The sequence below is a fragment of the Lagopus muta genome, chromosome 6, assembly GCF_023343835.1.
Source record: "Lagopus muta isolate bLagMut1 chromosome 6, bLagMut1 primary, whole genome shotgun sequence".
Lineage (NCBI taxonomy): Eukaryota > Metazoa > Chordata > Aves > Galliformes > Phasianidae > Lagopus > Lagopus muta.
Window position 1 is genome coordinate 9152357 of NC_064438.1, and position 20981 is coordinate 9173337.

Genomic DNA, 20981 nt, shown 5'->3' on the forward strand with positions numbered 1-20981 from the left:
TATGGTAGAAGAAAAGGCAGGAAAAAGAAAGGTTATGAAATACAGAATGTCTTTACACAGCTGAGAAGTTACATTCTTAATTGAATTTCCAGCCTCTTCCTTAAGTACTGAGTTACTATGTGTTCTAATGTTGTGGAATCTTCAGCTCAGAAGGAATTCTGCAAACTAAGCCTGTCCTGGGTGTGATTTTGTGTCCATCACTCAGAGAGACCAAGTATAAGCAAGCCTGTATGTTCGTACTTCTCATGACAATGAAGAAATCCTAAGAGTTTCTGCATTGCCTGTGTACGAAACAACTATATTCTTCTGTGAGCACGTAACTATTAATGACAGTTTCTTCTTCCCCTCACCTGACAAAAACACAAAAAGATAAATTGCGAGGCTTCCTACCTGCTGCTTTCCAGATGCTGTGACTAGGTATGTGTAAGGCTATTAAAGTCTGACAGCTTGCTTTTTTTCCCTGCACTGCACTGTCATTCGAGCTGTAGTACTCCTCATTTCAGACAAAGTACAAATAGCCATAGAAAATTTTCTGTTAATCAGTGCAATTTGTTTTGTATTGATTGCTGCAAATTCCTCTGTGTTTGCAAGCCTTAAAAACTGAAGTTTAGGGAATTATGCAGCTATATCAACAGTGAAACAAACAGAACTGTCTGCAGCAGGTGATGCACTGTCTTGCAAAAAGAAGCATTAAAGATGGGGTCAGAAGGAACTTCAGGAGATCATCTACTCCATCTTTCTGATCCAAGGCAGGAGCAACATGTTCTTCATAAATGCTAACCTAACTTTTTCTTAGCTTTCAAAGATGAAGATTCCATAACTCCAGGCTATTTATTCTGATGCTTTAACCACCCTTAATGCTGGAGGAAAGCAAGCAACTTTCTGATGTTCTGACCTAAACTTCTCCTTGACACATTTTATATCATTCACTTTTTATTCTGTGAATATGTACATGTAAAAGGGATAACTGCCTTAATTTGAATTGCAGTTTTTTTGGAATATTATAATGTTTCCTTTCTCTTTTCTTTTCTGGATATTATCTGTAGTTCTTCTCAGTCAGACTTCATAGAATTCTGAGTATCTTCATCTCTCTTCTCTAGATTGTCTTTAACTAATCCACATATAATTTCAGTTTCATTTCCAGAATTGGGCACTCTAGATAAAAATTATTGCTAATGAACACCTGGGTTTTTTCCCCCCTCCAATGCCTCCTAATCTTCATATTTTCTGAGAGTTTTGAATGACACTATTGCTAAAATCTGTTTTCTGTGGGTGATCATAGTGATATATTCCAGAAAATAGGAGGCCATCTGTAAAGTGTGCTTATACAATCAGTCATATCTCAAAAAGAGTTAAATAAAGGGTCTCTTCCTCATGTTTTCAAAATTAAATGAAAACAAAAGGCATTTAGAACTTGAGATAGAACAGCATCTTCCCTTTTCAAGTTAACAACACTGATATGGGGTCTTATAATCTCTAGCTTTTTACACCTACAGGGAAATGATTTGTAAATTGTAATATCCAACCTAGCTGCTTTATTTCACAAAAGTGCATTTTGAGGGAAAAAAAATTGAAAAATGCACCCTCTTTTGTCTAAGACAATACAGCATTCAGAACTTTTAAATACCGAGCTTCTGTATTCCCTAAAATAAAATTATTTCAAAATCTTGTTTAATTCTTTTCTCCGAGTGCACTTCATAGCTTTACGTACTTTGTAACGTCTTTCTTCTCCTTCAGGACAAATATGAAAATATAGAAAAAGAGGAGATATCCATAGCATTGAAGTCTTCATTGTTTAGCTCAGATAGGGAATAGTTGTTTTTGCACGATGCACCATGAGGACAATAAAGTTATTCAGGTAGCTTTTATGATAATATGCACAAAAAGCTGAGGTATCTAAAATGTACTTCTGTAAATTCTGACTGTTATCTGGTGACAGGTTTTGTGTCTTAATTTTAGTTTTCAAACATAATTTTAATTTTCAATTTTATAAAATCCTGTTTAAAGTTTAAATCTTTATGTACTTCTCAGTGCCAAATTGTTAAAGAAATGCTTCCTCTCAGATGTGCATACTTTAATGCTTGAGATGAAATGATAGCAACTGATACGTACTGCAGACAGTAAATCTGCTTTCAGTATTTGGAAATAGTGAAGTGTTGACAACAGGCAGGTGGCAGATTTTGTACGAAGACCTTGCTTGACTTGAATTTCAGTGTAGTTTGAACTTGTGGCATGGTTTTTATCTCATGATTAGAGGTTTTTCTGCTTTGGAATATGAAACTGATGTGCATGGCTGAAGAAAGTTGCTGTTCAACATTGAAACCGAAGCATTAAGAAGCCAACATTCACCTACTTGTGAAAGAAATATTTTTATTTTAACCAAGCTTTAAAAAGGTTGTTTTATCTTTTGAAGACAGTTTAGAAACATTAGGAGATCAATTTTATCTTGGATGTTTCATGAATTTGTGCTCATTTTTAATTATTCTGTCTTTTGTACATCTTTGTACCGCTGTTGTTGAGTTTGGCTTGTTTGAACAAATATACTAGTGCAGGAAATACTGCCTCAGTCTGTTCAAGTGATCGTACAGGAGACCTTTTTCTGGAATTTTAACATGAGTGAGGTGTCAGCCATGCTGACTGTTAGGGCAGTAGGTAGCTGTGAGATGAATTTAAGTTTCTTGACTGAAGTATTATTTTGTTGCTTATAATTCCTGTAAGCTGTAGTTTATATTTATTTATCATTAATAATAAGACAAACTAATAATAAGTTCATAAAACAGCGCTGTTTTTTGCAACGGCTGACCTTCACAATAGCGAACTCAAAGATCTTCAACTTCAGTTTCAGATGACAGTGAGCTGCACACAAGTGGTACCCTAAAAGCATCGGAGAAGTCAACAATGGAGCAGTTGGTAGAAAGAGCCTGTTTCAGAGACTATCAACGTTTGGGACTAGGGACCATCAGTAGTAATACTTCTCGCTCAAAAATGGAATACTTGAGAATAACTGCACTGAACAGAATGTATTCACTTTGCAGAAGGTAAGTTTACCAATTCAGACAAGCGTTTGGAAATAAAGGTGGTGTGAGCACAGTGAGGTGGTAGGTGGTGTGCTTCAGCAGTGATGACAATGACAGTGGGTCATCTCCACTGGTCCAGGTTGTTACAAGAGTGTCATGAAGGCTGTTGTTTTTAGCTGATGAAAACATATAGCTAATGGTGGTGACTATGTTGAAAAAATGGTACTTGGTAGCTGAGAATTTTCTCTGTCAAATAGTGTCAATGTAAATGTTGCAGTTTCCGTATAAATGTAGGAGGCATTACTTTTGGAGCAATCTAGATACGTTCGGCCTGAAATTATAGGATTTTTTTTTTAATTGCTTACAAATTTGAGAGCAGATTTAATTGTTGTTCTGTTTGGTTTTTTTTTTTCCACTTGTCAATACAGTTACCCTGGGCTTCTGGTAGTACCTCAGTCTGTTCAAGACAGCAGTTTGCAGAGAGTTGCTCGCTGTTACCGTCACAATCGCCTACCAGTGGTGTGTTGGAAAAACACAAAAAACGGTTCTCTTCTACTTAGATCTGGGGGCTTTCATGGCAAAGGTGTTGTTGGCCTCTTCAAATCCCAAAACACACATACTACAGGTGAGCTGATGCAGCCAGGTTTTATTTATATATATATATTTCTAAACTAAATAACGTTTGTGTGCATATATATATGTATATATTGAGAAATTTTTATTAGTTTATTTATTCCTGGAGGAAATCAGGGAGATGATTTAATCAAAAGTCCCAGGATATGGATGTTTTTCTGATACTATAATAGTACAGTATAACTTATGTCAAAAATCAGACCATGAATAGTATGAAGGTAGTTCGAAAATGTCAGTTGAAAGCTAAACAGAGATTATGTATAAACTAGATAGTGTTCAGTAAAAGCTGCCGCCTGCCAAATGCAGTGTCTCAGAGAATAAAGTATCTTATTTTCTAATAATTCTCTGTCTGCCTGTTAGATCTAATGAGTGTATGTAGTAAATTTTAATTACAGAATCACAGAATGGCCAGGGTTGGAAGGGACCTCAAGGATCATGAATCTCCAACCCCCCTGCCACATGCGGGGCCACCAGCCTCCCCATTTCATACCAGACCAGGCTGCCCAGGGCCCCATCCAACCTGGCCTTGAACACCTCCAGGGACGGGGCATCCACAGCCTCTCTGGGCAGCTGTTCCAGCACCTCACCACTCTCCCTGTAAAGAACTTCCCCCTGGCATCCAACCTAAATCTTCCCTCCCTCAACTTAAAACCATTTCCCCTTGTCCTGCTGTTATCAACCCTTTCAAAGAGTTGATTCCCCTCTCGTTTGTAGGCTCCCTTTAGGTACTGAAAGGCTGCAATGAGGTCACCCCACAGCCTTCTTTTCTCCAGGCTGAACAAGCCCAGCTCCCTCAGCCTATCCTTATAGGGGAGGTGCTCCATTCCCCTGATCATCTTTGTGACTCTCCTCTGGACCCTCTCCAGCAGCTCCCTGTCTTTCTTGTACTGGGGGCTCCAGACCTGGTCACAGTACTCCAGATGGGGCCTCACAAGAGCAGAGTAGAGGGGGACAATCACCTCCCTGTCCCTGCTGGCCACCCCAGGATACCATTAACTATTATATAAAATACTAGAATAAACGTTATCCATTAGATTTTCTGATGTCTTTCAGTGTAATATTAGTTTTATTTGTATCTTTCTTTTGTAAAGCATAGATCTGAAAGATTCTCTTTGGGTCTTTTTATTAATTAAATATTTGTCAGACTGGTTAAATTTTCAGAAGAATATAGCATATTCGGGCAAATTTAGTTTTGGAAAGGGCATGAGTCAACTTTCATCATTAACCTGCAATATGAAGGACATTTCTTGTGACTGCCTGAATTTCTGTGTCTTATGCTGATGGTTGCTTGGGAGTTAATTTCATTCCAAAAGTGAATTTGTTATGTATTGTATAGTTTGCCTTAAGGAAATTTTCAAAAACTTAACAAGCATGCTATGCAAATAAATGCAAGTTGGATATAGGTAGATTGAAGACTCATGACAGAAGATAGCTTGATTTACAAAGTCCTTCAGGTGAAATTTTGCTTTTTTAAATATCTTTGTGAAATCATCATTTTCATTATTTTTGAAGAATAGTTATTGTCTGACACAGTATTTAGCTGCATCTTTTTTTGTGTGTATCAAATTCACCTTAAAAATCACAAAATCTCAGACATATTACAAGAAAATCTTCTGGGTTTTTTTTTGTTGTTGTTGTTGTTTTTTGTTTTTTTTTTTTCCCTTCAGTCTTGACTGGCTGTTAATGTTAACTTTTGAATCATTAGTCCAAACATTCAGTAGTATAGCTTTAATTTAGTGCATCTCTTTTCTGGTCTGCCTGAATGTATTTTAATTGGAAGGTAATACACTGAGTTTTATATAATACTTTTTTTTTATCTTGAAAAGATTCTTAAAATGTGCCAGTGAAGTACTACCAGTAGTAAAGTAGTAATTGCCACACTTGAGCTTTGCCAGTCACTCCACAGGCTTCAGATGTGAATCTGAAGCATGATAATTCAAATGCTGGTCTTATCAGCTGGCTCTTTACTGGTAGTCTTAGGTAAAAAAACTGGCCAGCCATCTTTAACCTGGCATAAATAGACTCAATTGCAACAATTTTGCAGAGATAGTCTGCAAGTTATATAAAGACAAATACTTCCATATTCTCTGCAGTAGGTTACATTTCTGTTTGCATGAGTGTGGAAGAGTCTTCCAAAACAAGATCACAGTGTCTTTCAGTGCATTTCTTATCTGTAGTCTTGTTGTTTTTGGTGTTTTTTTTTCAGTTTTCTCTTTTTAATTTTACGTAGTTTTTTATATTAGCATGTCACCCTCATATTTCTGGTAGTATGTTAGGAAGCAGTCTGTTTGACACAGTGTCTGATATGTCAGATGTTAGTTTCCACTTCCTTTAGAAGAGGAATTGGAGACTCCTCAGGATGTTACTGTGAGGGTAATAAAAAATGTTTATAGGATACTTATTTTTAATGAAGTTGAAGCTTGGTGAAATAAAACATTTTGAGAAACTGATCACTAGGGATAGTTATGCACAGGTGAATGTATTTGCTTCAGCAGGAGTTGCGTACAGTGCAGGGTCTGTACTGGAAATGCACTGTAACACAACCTAAGACAACAAAGATAAAGTTAAATTCAAGTTGGTACGTACATACATTCCTTAGCAGAGATTCTGTAAAAGATTTTTTGTCCAGCAGTTCTGGATTGATTGACAGAAATGAAATGGACTTGCTGCCAATTAATGTTTATGGCCTTCTGTTACATTGTATGTTAAGCAATTTTTCATCTTTAAAAGGCAATTGAGATCAATTGTTTTTATTAGAAGCCCAGAATTTATCTTCTGGAGAAACTATGCACGGTAGTGAATTGTTCTATGGAACTAAACCATATGCAACAGAATTGTATTTTTCTAACTTCTGTTCATAAAAAATTATTAACAGATGTCTGAATATGGCATAGAGAATATATTGGTCTTTTCAGAAGTTCCTTTAAACTTGTAGAGTGTTTTCTGAATTCCACTTTACCTGTTTTGGAAATTAATTTGCAGAGTGCTGCAGTGCTGTAGTTCCAAGCATGACATTCTACACCTAAATACCAAGTGTTGGTCTTCTGCCATGTAGGAAGACCACTTCTGTTTGTTGTAGGTAGAAGCACTGTTCAAGAGAAGAGCTTTCTTGATACAAGCAAGGGTTGTGCCCACTTATGTCTGTAATGCAGTAAAAGCATAAACAGTGATGTCTTTTAATACAAGTGTACTTTGAGTGGGTAGGCAACAAATCTTGAAGAACCTCCACTTGTAGTTAAATAACCTGCCTTTACTGAGTATGATTTTCACTTTCATAGAAAAAAAACTGTTCTGCCTGTTCACTACACTTTTTTTTTTTTTTTTTTTAAGGCTGACATTTACTGAGCCGTATCACAAATGTACAAATGTTGCTCTTTATTCTGAGAGGGAAGAAAAAGTTTCATTCTGTTTTTGTTGACCGTTGCTGAATGATGAATGTTTTAAATGGTTACCACAGGGTAACAGACTCTTTTAGAAGCTTAGCTTTGTGAAGTGGAATGCAAGACAACATTGCTGGGTGTGCTCTACAGCCAGGTGATGAACATCTGGGCATTCTTTGTTATCAAAGAAATGGCTTTTTGAACATACGATGAACAAACCATGAAATTTTCAATGAACTGTTTTACATAGTAAGCGTTTTCTTTTTCTATTCTGTGTACTTATAAATGTACATGTGTTTTAATGTATTCTGTTCTTCCTGTGACTCTATTTAGCTCCTGCTTCTTTAGAATCTTCAAGCAGTATAGAACAGGAAAAATACCTTCAAGCCTTATTGAATGTGATATCCGTCCACTGCAAAATGAATAGCAGTAATACTCTCACTGTTAGACCAACAATTGCTCTGTCACCAGGTAAAATTGTTTTGTGTACTGTTTTTGTGTTAAGTCAAAAAGTAAGAAGGGAATCTTCTTGGATTTGGTGTTAGTTCAATTTGTCTCATATGAATTCTGTTGTTTCTTTTATTGCTACACTTCTCAGGTAGTTTATTCACTCTTCATTTTAGTGAATGTGTTCTCTGTATGTAAAGGATGTTTTTAAATTTTCCCAAAGTATTCTTCTATATTCTTAATCTGACAGTAAGTGATTCGCAGCCTCAGTCCTTCAGAATATCAAGATGTAAGAACTATCCAAATTGGTGGGTTGTTTTTTTTACATTATCACATGAAACAATTTCTTTATATATAACATAAGACAAAAATGCACTTCAATGTGCTATATAACAAACTAAACATCTTGAAAACTCTATGGAATAAGAGACTGCCACCCTGAAGAGACTGTGGAATGCTACTCTATTTTTTATATTTTTATATATTTTTATTTTTATACTCTGTATCTATTTTTATACTACATAATTAGAAAATACAAGATTACAATGTTGGATTCTACATAAAGAAAAGTACTACAGCAGCAATGGGAGGCATATGGGCATTTTCATGTGTTACATGTAGTATTTTAATGCCATTTCTGCATAGAACTTTACTTGCAATGAAAACCCTTTCAAAAGACATTACTTAGGTAAATATTTTATTTCAATTATTATATGATGAAACTTGATAAGGTTTATGTGAAAGTATCCCCACAGTCTTAAAAAGAAAAGAATGCAACTTGAAATTGTGCCTGTCTTGCCATATCCAATTGGTGGAAATTTGTGTAATAGACCCAAACAGTGGCTTCTCTTGTGAAATGACACTGTTTCCAAAGTGTGGATGCTTTGCTTCATGTATTATAAAATATGTTGATTGCTTATTTGTATCTAACATCTTCATTCTGTTGCCAGTGTATACATCTGTCTTTAAAAAAATGTATCAGAAGTAGAAAATTGGCAAGAATTATCTGTATTAAGGGTGGAAAAAAATGTTTTCATCATTTATATTAAGTTTAGTCTGAGTAACACTGTAGTGTTTTTAATCTTCTATTCTTTTTTTGGCTGACTTTAGGCACTGAAAGGAGGGCTTCAAGAATGTCTACTGTGTTTAAGCAGGTAGTGCCAGGACATTTGGATGTAAATCTATCCAATAGCTTTGCTCGAGGAGGTTAGTAAGACTAGCTCAAAGTCTTAGCACCTTTGTTATTTGAAATAATAAGTGATAAGAAAATGTTAGTGAAATTAAAAGTAATTAACTGCTTACAAATTTATTACATTATAAAACAACAAAACAGAAATTACAGATTAGCCTCAATCCATAATATGATATAAGTATCTAATTTCCGTTTTAGTCCTTCACTTACCATTGAAATAAAGGTTTCATTTCGTGATGGAAATCAGTGGAAAAATAATCACTCGGGAGTTACATTTTTAAATACCTTGTGATTTATCCATAGTTTTAATTTACTTGATTGTATGACCTAAAAAGACACATTTTACATTCGAAGTGAATGGACTTTAGAACCTACAATCCTGTAATTTGTAGCAGCCTGGCATTTGACTGAAGGTTAGCTGACACTTCAGCAAGTTACAAATAATCTAAACAATTTAAGTAAAGGAAGGAGTTACATTGCCGTGCCTTCTTTGGGAAGGTGTCATTTTTACAGGAAACTCCCCCTGTGATTTCCAGCTGCTTTTCTAGTCTGATGAATTTATGATCATCTTTGTGCACTTACGTACCTAAATCAGTGTGGTGAATTCCCTAGGTACATCATGTATTCGTTAGAGCTGAAGGCTACTGAAGAAGTATTTTTACATATATAAAAGTTGCTTTTCTTCCTTTATGAATCTACTAGAGTTCATGGAGGTGAAAAAACAGAGAGATAGCAATCAAATAGGTAAAATGCCTGGGAACCAGAGAGGAGCTTAGTAGTGTCTGGAATTGTTAGAGAAATTGGTGGCTGTGCACTGCTTCTGTCAATAATGTAATAGTGAAAATGTTGGGTAGCTGACAGCAGATGTTTGGTTGTTTTCCATTTGCTCGCATTGAGGCAGAAGTGCCAACAGCAAAGTGCCAGTGAGAACCCATGAAGATGCCCCAGATGAAAAAAAGACAGAAAGGATTACTGAAATTACCTGTTTCTGGGTTTAGAGTTTGTTGTTAATGTGATACGGTGAGCTTCTCAGTGAGGGAAAAGGAGTCTCAAGTCAGATGTTTTTTGTTGGAGATTGTCTCTTGGCTAGATTTCAGCAGTAATCAGGACAAGGGCAGGAAAGTCACCTTATATCTTGCTGGACTAATGCCACACCTGCTCTGTGTATCCCAAAGATGTAACTATAGACCAGTATCTGCAGTCTGTTCACAGTTTAGCAGGAGTACTTTGCTGAAACATAAGAATGCTTAACAAGGACAGCGGGAGCTCTAGTGAGGGTGAGAAAATGACAAGAAAAGGGAAAGGGAATATTTTCCTTTAAAGAAGCAAACATGAGGGTTTTTTTTTAGGTTAGCTAACAGAATTATTTAAGAGGAAACTATACAGTACAAGCTAAATATTAAACCTAAAATTGTTCATCTCAAATAAGTGAAATCACATGCTCTATTATCACAAGGATTTTTGCTGCTTTTGCAAGTTACTTACACTGTGCATGTGAAGTTATGGGAACAAACTTGTTTTATGCAGACAATCTAAAGTGATTTTTCTTTGTATTCCTCAGAATAACTCAAAAAGCAACAAACAAATAAACAAAAAAATGCCACCAAATGCTCATCACCAAATAAAAAAGAAAACAAAAGCAGTGAGAAGAGCTAATTACTTTATCATAGCAAGCAGCTTGTTAATATCCTTCATGAAAGTGGGAACTTTACTCAAAACTGTATATCTTTCCTTACATTACTTGATAACAATAGCATGGTTCTAAAGAGCAACAATTGTTACCTGGCACTGGTGTGTAATTAATAGGCTAAAATGCTTTCTCTGTATGATTTGCTGGAAAATACTAGCATATTTATAATGAATAAATATAGACTGAGTCATTTGTTTTAAAAGCAGGATACGTTGTCTTTGAGTATGTTTTAATAGAACGTTTATATAAAAGGAAGTTGACCACGTAGACGTGGCTTTAGAGCCAAAAAGATCCTTGTATGCTCTGATAAGATTTCCACTGAATATGAGTATTTATGCAAGGGATGTGGGGGGGATTTTTTTGTCTGATAGATATTAGAAGTTCTCTAAATTATATGGTCTTACACAGTCCTTTAAGAATTTGTGTAGGTGTATAGAACTAACATCTTACATTCCAATTTGATTTTAAGGTCCTTTAAGTTACCTACTTACAATAGACTGAAACAGCTTTTAGAAAGTGTGCTGCAGTGCGGGATTTTTAATTAAGCTATTTCAGCTGGTGGGAAGCTTCCAATAAAGGATTCAGCTGAATTATGTAATTATTGAGTATCCTTTGTTATTATAGATTATTAAAAAAACACCTGATGGCTGTGTTATGTGTTTAAAACCACTGCAATTGCAATGAAAAATACTCCTTTTTGATAAACAGATCCTTCCTTCCCACTTTATGCTGGTTTTCTATCTTGACTGATGTTTTGTCTTGTGATGACTAAGATGTGTACTATCTGATGTATAATGTACTGTAAAGGAATCCAGTATGTACTAGATCTTTGGAAATTAATACGTAACCCTTTTCTTTTCTCCTGCATTGTGTCTTGCTGCAATGTGCCTTGCTGCAATGTGCATTCCATTCCTCCTCCTTCTGTCTTTACTGTTTATCTGCCAGTGCTTGGGTACAGAGATAAATGTTTCACTCATTCCAATCCCAAATCAGCAACTAAGGGAAGAGTCCATCAAGGTACTGTACTCTGTGTCCTGGATGCACATTCTTATTTACTGTGTCCATAACCACTACTATATTTTAATATATGCTAAAGCAATGCTGTCACAGAACCTTAACTCTAAAAGCATTAACAAACTTTGAGGGTTTTTAGGCTTATCAGATTTTTACATTATGGTTTTGTTATGTTTTGGGTTTTCTGGTTTCTTTTGGACATTGAATGCATGATGAAAAGACGGTTAATAGCCACACACTTCAGTATTTTATGACTTAGTAATATTATGATCTCATGCAAAAGAACACAATTTTTAAGTTCTTTCAAAAGAACATTTTTCTGCGCAAAAACAAAAAAGAGCAGCAAAAAAGCATTTAATACTCCTACTGCTTAAGTAGAACACTTAACAAATACCATTACCCAATCAGTGAACTTCCTTTCCAGAATTATTGGTATTTTTCCTGACCAGGGAAAAATTGATTATGCCAGATTAGGAACTTATGATAATGTAATGAAAATGAAAGACTAAATAAAATGAAAACTAGATGATGGTAACAAAAAATGGCATACTAGGCAAAGTTAGAAAATAGTTATCCATCAGTGGTACATATGTTCATCTGTATGTATTTGTAGCTAGTTTTGTTGTTTTTGTTGTGCTACAGGCATTGGTAGAATGTTAGAAATGTATGCACTGTCTGCTGGAACTAATGTTTTTTCAAATCAGATGAACAGGACCTTAATTCTTTTATTAAATGCTTGCTGTGAATTCTGTTAGTGTGATAAAATCTTCTTTCTGTTGATTGTTTTAGTCCAGTGGAACAAAACTTTGCAGTAAACACACTGCTATATGAGGTGTTTTATAAAATTGGGTGTCCATGAGATTGAAACTGTTCAGAACTATTAACCAATTCTTAAGTTTCTAACCAGTCATCCTTAGTTACTCCTATTCATTTGATCACATCTGATACCGGGAGCCAGTCAGGCAGACAAACTAAACTCTGTATTACTGTGATTACTGTGTAGAGTTATTCTTAAAATGCAGTACCTTGCACATATCACACTGGACTTGCAAAAACGGTCATACAAAATCCAGAAAATACCTACTGATCTCTTCTTCAGAGGATCAGTAGGCCTTGACAGTCTGGTTTGTTACTATTTTATCCGAAGTTGAAATCACAGAACTTATGGAAGCATAAAGAGATCAGAGCACGTCTGTGTCGTAGGAATTCCCTCTGGAAATAATCATGTAGCTGCATCAGCAACAATATGCAACTTAAAATGTTGAGAGGCTGAGCTTATTAGGTTAACATAATGCCATTCAAATGCAGCTGTGCTGCTTTCAGATGCAAACCTGTGGTTCCATGTCCCACTCCGCTGTTCCTTATGTGTATTCAAGATCACACTGTTACTATCTGTGAGACTTCTATACCATGCCCTGCTGCCAGAGTAATAGAGATCTTAGTGCCAGAATAAAACTGTAGAACTGTGATCTTCTAGGTAGACAACCTTCTCTCTGCTCTGACAACTGTACTGTAATCACATCTGCTACAATACAGTTCTGAATAACATGATTTTTAAATGTAAGAAAGTACCTTACGTTCATTTCTATTTTTAATGAACCATTAGACATGGTAAAATGAAAAAGAAAAACCATGGCATTCTACATTTTAATCACCTTAGCTGAAGGGCAGATATGGAATACTTTATCCTCAAGTGTAATATTCGAATTGATCATTGTATATTTGTTTCCCATTATAATAGGTTACTGAGATTGTTACTAGATTATGTATGGTGAAGGGAAAACATGTATTCTATAAAGAAGGGTATTTTAAGTGATAGTATCTCCATTTTTGAGGGACGTGATTATATAATATAGTTGGACATCCAAAATAATAAGGAAAATAACAAGGAAATAGGAGAATTTTTTGTCTGTACTTATGAAAAGTACCCAGCAATTTCATTTTCGTGTAATTAGTTTCTTGCTAACTGTGACTTATGTTATCACTTACCAATTTCTCTACAGTAGAAAGCATTGTTTGATTAGAATGACAGTCCAGTAGGATGATTTTGGCTATTTTTGATATGATTTCTTTCAAGTGCATGTCGTTCATTGCATCCTATGATGAATGTGAGTGACATATTTAAACACTGTATTTTCTAAATTATGTTGTTGCGTATGCATCTCTTGCCTTATACAAATTGTTTCTAAAGTATTTTTTATCTTAATGAAGGTGTATGGGCCAGTCTTCGTTCAAGCAACCGATTTATCAACGCTCAGACTCCATTCATTGATGTTGGTGCAAGACTTGCAGGGAAAGATAATGCCACTTCCTACAGTAGCAGTTTTTTGCAAAGTCAGCTTTTGAGACGTCAAGCAGCCCTGTATATATTTGGAGAAAAATCTCAGTTACGGGTAATGGCAGTTTTATTTTTCTTTACATAGTTTTCATTTGGCTTGATTTTGATAACCCTAACTTATTTTAACAAACAATATTCTAGATAAGATGGATGGATAGCACTCCTTAAGGTGTAAATTTTCATGGCTATTTTAGGTACTGTTCTCAACACGGACGTGTTCTCCTTTTAGTTCCATTTTGCTGTGATCTATATTGCTATACAAATAGTAACAATTAACGCCCTAAAACATGCTGGGGGTTAGAAATCATACTTTGCAGTTACATAATACAGCAAAGTTAATGTGAATAAAAACTTACTATATTTTTTTAAAGAGCTATACAACAGGTACAAACTCATGTAAGTTCTGTCACTAGAGTCCTGCTTGTCACTTTTCACAAAGTGCTCTAAGAGATCTAAGAGATATGAATAAGAGATATGTGTAATATAATGAGAGGAATGGAATGGCTTTCCTACAAGATAAAGTATTTTCAAACTGGAAAAGACATAACTAGGAAGGAAATGTTTTGCAAGGCAACAAAATGTCCAGCAACACCTTCCTATTTGAAAATCGCTTTGTCTTCACTGTTTCAACATTATTGGCTTAGCAGGAAGAAGCAGCAGCAGACTTTAGCTCTGTTAAGTGTAGCTGCTGAGATAAGGACCCTGGCAGCTACCCCTTTCAGAGGCTCTTCAGAATTATTCCAGGGCAGTTACAGTTCTCTATCTATATGATCCTGCTTGCAGAGCCACAGTTAAATGCACGTAAATGCATACTGTCATTTCATATCATATCACTAGCTGCTCATCTGATTTTCAGCTGAGTGATCTCACTATGATGTCTAGTTTGGGAAACAAAATCCAGACTTATTTATAGTTTTTCCTCATGTATTGGAATATATTATGAAGCAAATGGACTTTTATTAGTGAGGAAAAGCAGTTAGTCAGGAAAGCATTGTTACTGTGGGTAGTGCTTAAACTCACATGAAACCAAACTGATGTAAGTAAGACTAACTCACAAGTCTGCCCATCTGGATTTGCTTACATGAAGAAGTCCACAATGTCTGCAGTTTTGTATATCTTTTTGAACTTTTTTATAAATTCTAATATTTTGGATGCAATTGTTTAAGAAACAGGAAACACGTGTCCCCTATATGAAGTCTTTACATCTATTTTTTTATATTTATAGATTTTTTTTTTTTAATCTCTACATTTAAAAATTGAAAAAAACACTTTTTTTTTTTCCAAGTACGAACACAGACAACATCCAATGCATTTTGTGAAATATATAGTATAGAAAAGCAGTAATTGCTAGGTAAATGTATCAGTACTCAGTTCTTTCTGAATTTATGTTATTTCTGGAGATGGAAGAACCGTGCTGTATCAGAACAATAAATCAAAAAGCTAAAATTTTCTACAGACCGTCTTTCTAATTTTCTTCTGTACTTTGAAATCTTTTTATATCTTATTTTACTCTAAATTATATTGCATATGTATCATAGCATATCACTTTGTATCACTTTTATTTCATCTGCTACAACTGATTGGTAAATTCATTTTCCTTTTTTTCTTTCATCAGACAGTACATTAAAATGGTTCTTTTTATTAGGTATTTTATTCATATTTAATTTGAAATTCAATGACTTTATAATATAATTAATATACCAGTAATTTACAGAGGTACCCTATTAAGTACCTAAATGAAGTATCCTAACTTCGTATGACGCAGCATAATAATATAAGAGACAAAACAGAAATTTCCAGATTAAACATAATTCACCATTATTAGAATAAATTGCTCTTACTAAGAAAGCAGTTTATTTTCCAACAGAAGTTTTCTGTTCTTTTGGATTGCCATTTACATCTGATTTCCAAGTGAATGTTCTTACTGAAATTTTCAGTCAGGTCTTCTCATATCAATTTTTCATCATTGCATGATATCTTTTTTAACTATAAGCCTCAGAGGGTTCTGGCAAAGCAGGGCTTCCGTGAAGTAGAGTGAAACATGAGAAATTCAGCTAGGAAAACCACACATAAATCGTGGAAATTGCATCAGGTATTCCCTGAATGCTATTCTGAGTTGAAATAGGTGCTTTAAATCAGCAAATGCCTCACTTTGCAGTGACTGCTGAAATGAATCACGTTATTTGCAGTTATGAGGGTTCTTTTTTGGTTTGAAAGTTACATTTTTTTATGTGTTACTGAACTACTAGAATTTGTCCTGCTGAACTACTCGAATTTGAATTAGGATTTGAAGTATTTAACAACCAAGTTGGCAAGACTTGGAGACTTGACAAGACTTGTGCTGACAAGTATACTTTTAAATTGCATCTGCTGTTGTCCTTCTCACACAGGGCTTCAAACTTGATTTTGCTTTGAATTGTGAATTTGTTCCTGTTGAATTCAGTGATATCCGACAGACAAAGGCAAGCTTTAAAAAGCTGTTGAGAGCTTGTGTTCCCAGCACTATTCCTACAGATTCTGAGGCAACATTCCTGAAAGCTCTTGGGGAGTCAGAATGGTTCCCACAGGTAATTTATATGACAGGTACTTCTACATGCAGTACTGCTTGCACCAAATAAATTTAAGACTCTTCTGACAGAGAACTGTTGTATTTTAAACAGCTGTTCTTTGCTCTTTGTAATTACTTTGCATGCTATCAATTCTGTCATTACACAGGTGTTAATTTTAATGCTACCATAACATTTACAGATGTGGGAGGTAATTTTTATAGCATTGTTTATATAGACTGTCTCTCTATATGGAACATATAAACAAGTAGAGATGATCATTTTTATTTATGGTCTTGGTTTTTTTAACAGTTTTTTTCTTATTCTATATATTACAAAAATTAGAAAAAATAACAGACAATAAATGCACCTTTGATTTTAAAGTTGATATGCTACCCTTAATATATGTTCCTACCTTGAATTACCACGTTTTGCTGCATAAATACTCCTCAACAGCAAATAATCTTTGAAAACAGAATAGGCAGAGTACATGCAGGTAATTTAGTGATTTCAGTGATTATGCATCATAAAATGTACTTCTGGCTGGAACATGCTTCATTGCAAGGAATGACTTGACTCCTCACATTTAAGGTATGGTCTTTCCTTACGGAACATAGGAGCTCATCATTGAAATGTCTGACCCCTGCTTTGTCAATGAAAGGGAGAAGTCTGGAGACATTAAGGTCATGATGACCCCACCATGTGACCATTTCCAGTCACAGAGCAATTGAGCAAGCTAATAGGTGTAGATAGACGAAATGAATATCACTGTGATGAAATAGACACGTCTCTATAGCAGCACAGAGATTAAGAAGAGGTTATCACATTGGAGATACACTCAAGTGTATTTGAGAGGAAAAGTAACAGTGTAAGTCTTTGCTCAAGATTAGATGACAGTACTAACTGTGATTCATTACCACGACATTTCTGTGGTGAAAATTCCAGGGTAGGTGACTTATGCAATAAACTTGATTTATGACTGAGTTTTCCCATTTTCTGCTAATCCTGTGAACGAACATAGATCTGTCATCTGGAAACTTCTTTTTGTTGTATCTTTCCTCTCTAGGTAACAGGAGTTGTGCCATATTGGTTTTAACACTGTGTAGGCTAAATAGTTCTTTATGAGGATTTGAATATGGAAGAAATTCAAAGTATATTCTGAGTACTACTAATAAAAAATAGTGTTCTTCCCTTTCTGTATATTGAATCTATGTAACCAGATTTATTGAATCTATGTAACCAGATTGCATACCAATTTCTTTCCTTAAGGACAGCAAAAAAAATAGTCTTTCTTCTAGTCTATTGCCTACGAAAGCATAGAACAATAAATGAACTATTTGATTTTCAGTGCATTATGCTTTTTATAAATAGTCTTTTCCTATTAAAAATTGCAAGAAAATAGTTCACTTTTAGTTTCTAGTAATGACTGTGTGAATGTTCAGAGTTGTTAAATGTCTTCTGTTAAGTTTTCATGGTAATGTTCATAGGATTGGGGTGTTGTTTTTTTTTAGCAAAGTAAAAATCCATCCTATTTCTAGTGTTTCTTGATCTTTTTTCTTATTTTCTCCAATTTAATACTGTTCTCCCTGAGTTTCTTTCATGTGAACTTACTTTTTTCCGTGCATAAATGGTCTTAGATGTCTTTTGCCATTTTTGCTTTCTCCCTTTCCTTAGGCTTTCATATTTTCTATGTTGCTATTGGATTGTATTCAGTGCACTGGAAAGAGCAGTTTGATTCTACTATAAAAAAGGGGAAAAAATTACTGCCTACATATAGGATATTATGTTACTTACCAAGAATGCATTCAAAGTATGAAAGATATGGTAGAAACACTGTAGGTTCTCGTTTTAATAGTAATGATGTGAACACTTCTCTGTAAGGTAAAAACATTCAAATTCACTTAATTATTTCAATTTGCTTATAACCAATATGTTTTAAATCTCATTCAAGTATATAACCTTTCCCAGAGAAATTACTAACTCATCTGCTTATAGAATTTTAATACCACTAAATAGCATTTATCAGAATGCAAATAATGAACCTGTCCTCTTTTCACACGTTTTAGCCAGTCTGACCAAAAACAGTGTGAGAAAAAAGATTTAATCTATCTGAAAGTGTTTCCAGATAATAGAATGTTCTTGCTTTTCTTTTTTCATTAATTTCCGACTTCTAAGAGAATGAACATTAGAAATATTTTCTTCTATGTATCTTACATTTGTTCCCCCATCAAAGTATTGAGTGACTTTATGTGACCATAACTTTTCACAGGAAAAGACTGTAGTGTTAATCCCAGGGTGAAATTTCTCTACCATAAATCTATCAACTGAGTTGTTGCCATGCTCCTTTTTATGACAACTATTTATTGCAGTGTTCATTGGTTGTAATGGTTCCTATCTCAAATATTTGCATGGTTTTGTGTAGTTCTGAGATTGTTTTTTAGTTTTCTGGTCTGTTTTATCAATAATTTATCTATACTACATATGTAGATTTCATTATACAAGTTTAATATTAAATATGAAGAGATTGCATTTATTGATAATATCTAGACATTTCTCTCATTCTTCAATTTGTAATATTATGTAGCTTCACAGGATAATGCAGTTGGGTGTGATCATCTCAGAGCTCCTAGAAAATGGTTCTTCTGTTATGGTCTGTTTGGAAGATGGCTGGGATATTACTGCACAAGTAAGCTGTTATTAAAACTTGAAATAATTAAATAGTAAGAAAAACACTGGGCAAGACTTTTTTACGTGTGAGACTGATAATTTGATGTAAGATTAATAAAACTCTGTTGTGGCAACAAAGAAGAGACTGGAATATATGAATTCTTGTGTTTGCAATTTACTTCACAGAAGAGTTCATTAAAATGTTCCAGAGGCCCTGTTGGACTTAGAATTCTAGGGCTTATCTACAAGATCTGAGTTTCAGTACCTGATCATATGTAAGAATGAAAGCTGAAAGTTGTCACTACAGGTTATTTACCTTTTTAAGCACAGTACACTTTAACACAGAAGGGAAGGAGAGGAATTCCTTCTTTGTTATTTGCTTTCCAGAAATGGAACACATACAGAGAGAAAACCAACCGTGTGAAAGTGACAGTAATACACCTGTTACAAGGACAGATTACTGGAACAGATAATTTTGTGAAATATGCTATAAATTACACAATTGATAGCTCACTTAAAGTGCACTGTGTTCATAACTTCATAATCCAGAAGATAAACATAGATGACAATAATTCTAGTAAATAAAAATATCATGTACAGCCAGCATCCTGATACTAGGTAAACAAAATCATAAGGGAATGTAATAATCTTGCCATGTATGAATGTAATAATCATTGTCAAACAGTGAAGAATAGAGAAAGGCACATACATAGCTGGAGGTGGGAGATGTCTGTGCTGTGTTTTAACATCTTCAGAGATGCTGTCTACAAGAACAGGCTGAAGTTGTCTGGCGAGGACGATAGTTTGGCAACACTACCAAAGCTGTAGAGTCATCCTTAGGATCAATTCTTTAATGCTTTCTTTGCTGAAGTAGCCAGTACTATTTTATAAATAGTATTTTATTAATTATTATTATTTTCTGTTGTTTATTTTATTAATAAAAGTGGTTTTATTTCAAATGTAATTCAAAATTGTTAAGCATTTTCATGATTTCTGAATTCTTTAGTTGCACAGGATTGGCTTTTATGATTATCATTAAGACCCAATTTAATTAAGGCTCTTTCATGTGCGATCATATTTGTATTGTGTTATAAAAATATGTAGCCTACCTGGTAAAGTACTTTAATTGAATTTATATGAAGGCTTTTGTTCCTTTGAACTGGAAGCATATGATGGAATATTTATGTAAGTTACATAAAGTGGTTTCATTTTAACTTATGTCATTCTTAACATAATCTGTCCTGTTTTGTGATCTAGGTAGTATCTCTGGTACAGTTACTCAGCGATCCCTTCTATAGAACACTTGAAGGCTTCCGAATGCTGGTGGAAAAAGAATGGCTCTCTTTTGGTCATAAATTCAGTCAAAGAAGTAATTTGTCTCTAAATTGTCAGGGTAGTGGATTTGCGCCTATTTTCTTGCAGTTCTTGGACTGTGTGCATCAGGTAAGTCCATCTATATCTATGTATAGATGCTGTTATTTCATCAGTCATAGATAATGCTTTGAGGGAAGATTAATAACCTTCTTCTCCAAGTTTTAATAAAGGGACTATGTTTCACATGAAGAAAAGCTAGAAAATGAGCATCCATACAAAACAGACCTTCTAAGGGAATGGTTGACCTTAATGGGTATTTTAGTGTGATTTATGCAGAGATTTCAATTTGAAGTTTTTTAAGCTTAAGACTGGCTTCTGGCAGTTTGGAATACTTCACATTAGAAGAAGAGATCAACAGATTTTTCATACAGTAGGTAGAAGGCTTTTAACTCCTTGTGCTTGACTATGCCCTCTCGAGACACCTTGTACCCAGCCAATTCTGGAGACAGAAGTATGTTTAGCCTCTCTGTAGTGGTCTGTTTCAAACTCGTATGCAGAGGAATTATGGATTGAAATTATGTTCTTTCTACTCAATGCATTCCAAAGTCTGTTGCTATTACTTTTAGATAAGCAGAAACATGTTGCTAGCAGCAGCAAAAATTCAGTGGAAGGACATTTATGCACTGCTTACACTCTGGTGAATAATCTGTACTACTGAGGATAATTCAACCTTTATTTTTGAT

At 34.7% G+C, this 20981-nt stretch overlaps 1 protein-coding gene across 5 annotated transcripts in view; it reads left to right on the forward strand.

Moving 5' to 3' along the window:
• SBF2 (SET binding factor 2) overlaps positions 1 to 20981 on the forward strand; it is a 237691-nt gene that overhangs the window by 192414 nt on the left and 24296 nt on the right. For 2 of the 5 annotated variants that reach the window (XM_048948353.1, XM_048948354.1), the window contains exons 26-34: positions 2840 to 3038; positions 3446 to 3642; positions 7364 to 7501; positions 8588 to 8683; positions 11305 to 11376; positions 13585 to 13766; positions 16102 to 16278; positions 18842 to 18943; positions 20182 to 20367. In XM_048948353.1, coding sequence (XP_048804310.1) covers positions 2840 to 3038; positions 3446 to 3642; positions 7364 to 7501; positions 8588 to 8683; positions 11305 to 11376; positions 13585 to 13766; positions 16102 to 16278; positions 18842 to 18943; positions 20182 to 20367 — 1349 coding nt within the window. The remainder of the gene's footprint in view (positions 1 to 2839; positions 3039 to 3445; positions 3643 to 7363; positions 7502 to 8587; positions 8684 to 11304; positions 11377 to 13584; positions 13767 to 16101; positions 16279 to 18841; positions 18944 to 20181; positions 20368 to 20981) is intronic. The other 3 variants (XM_048948355.1, XM_048948356.1, XM_048948357.1) reach the window with 3 other exon arrangements.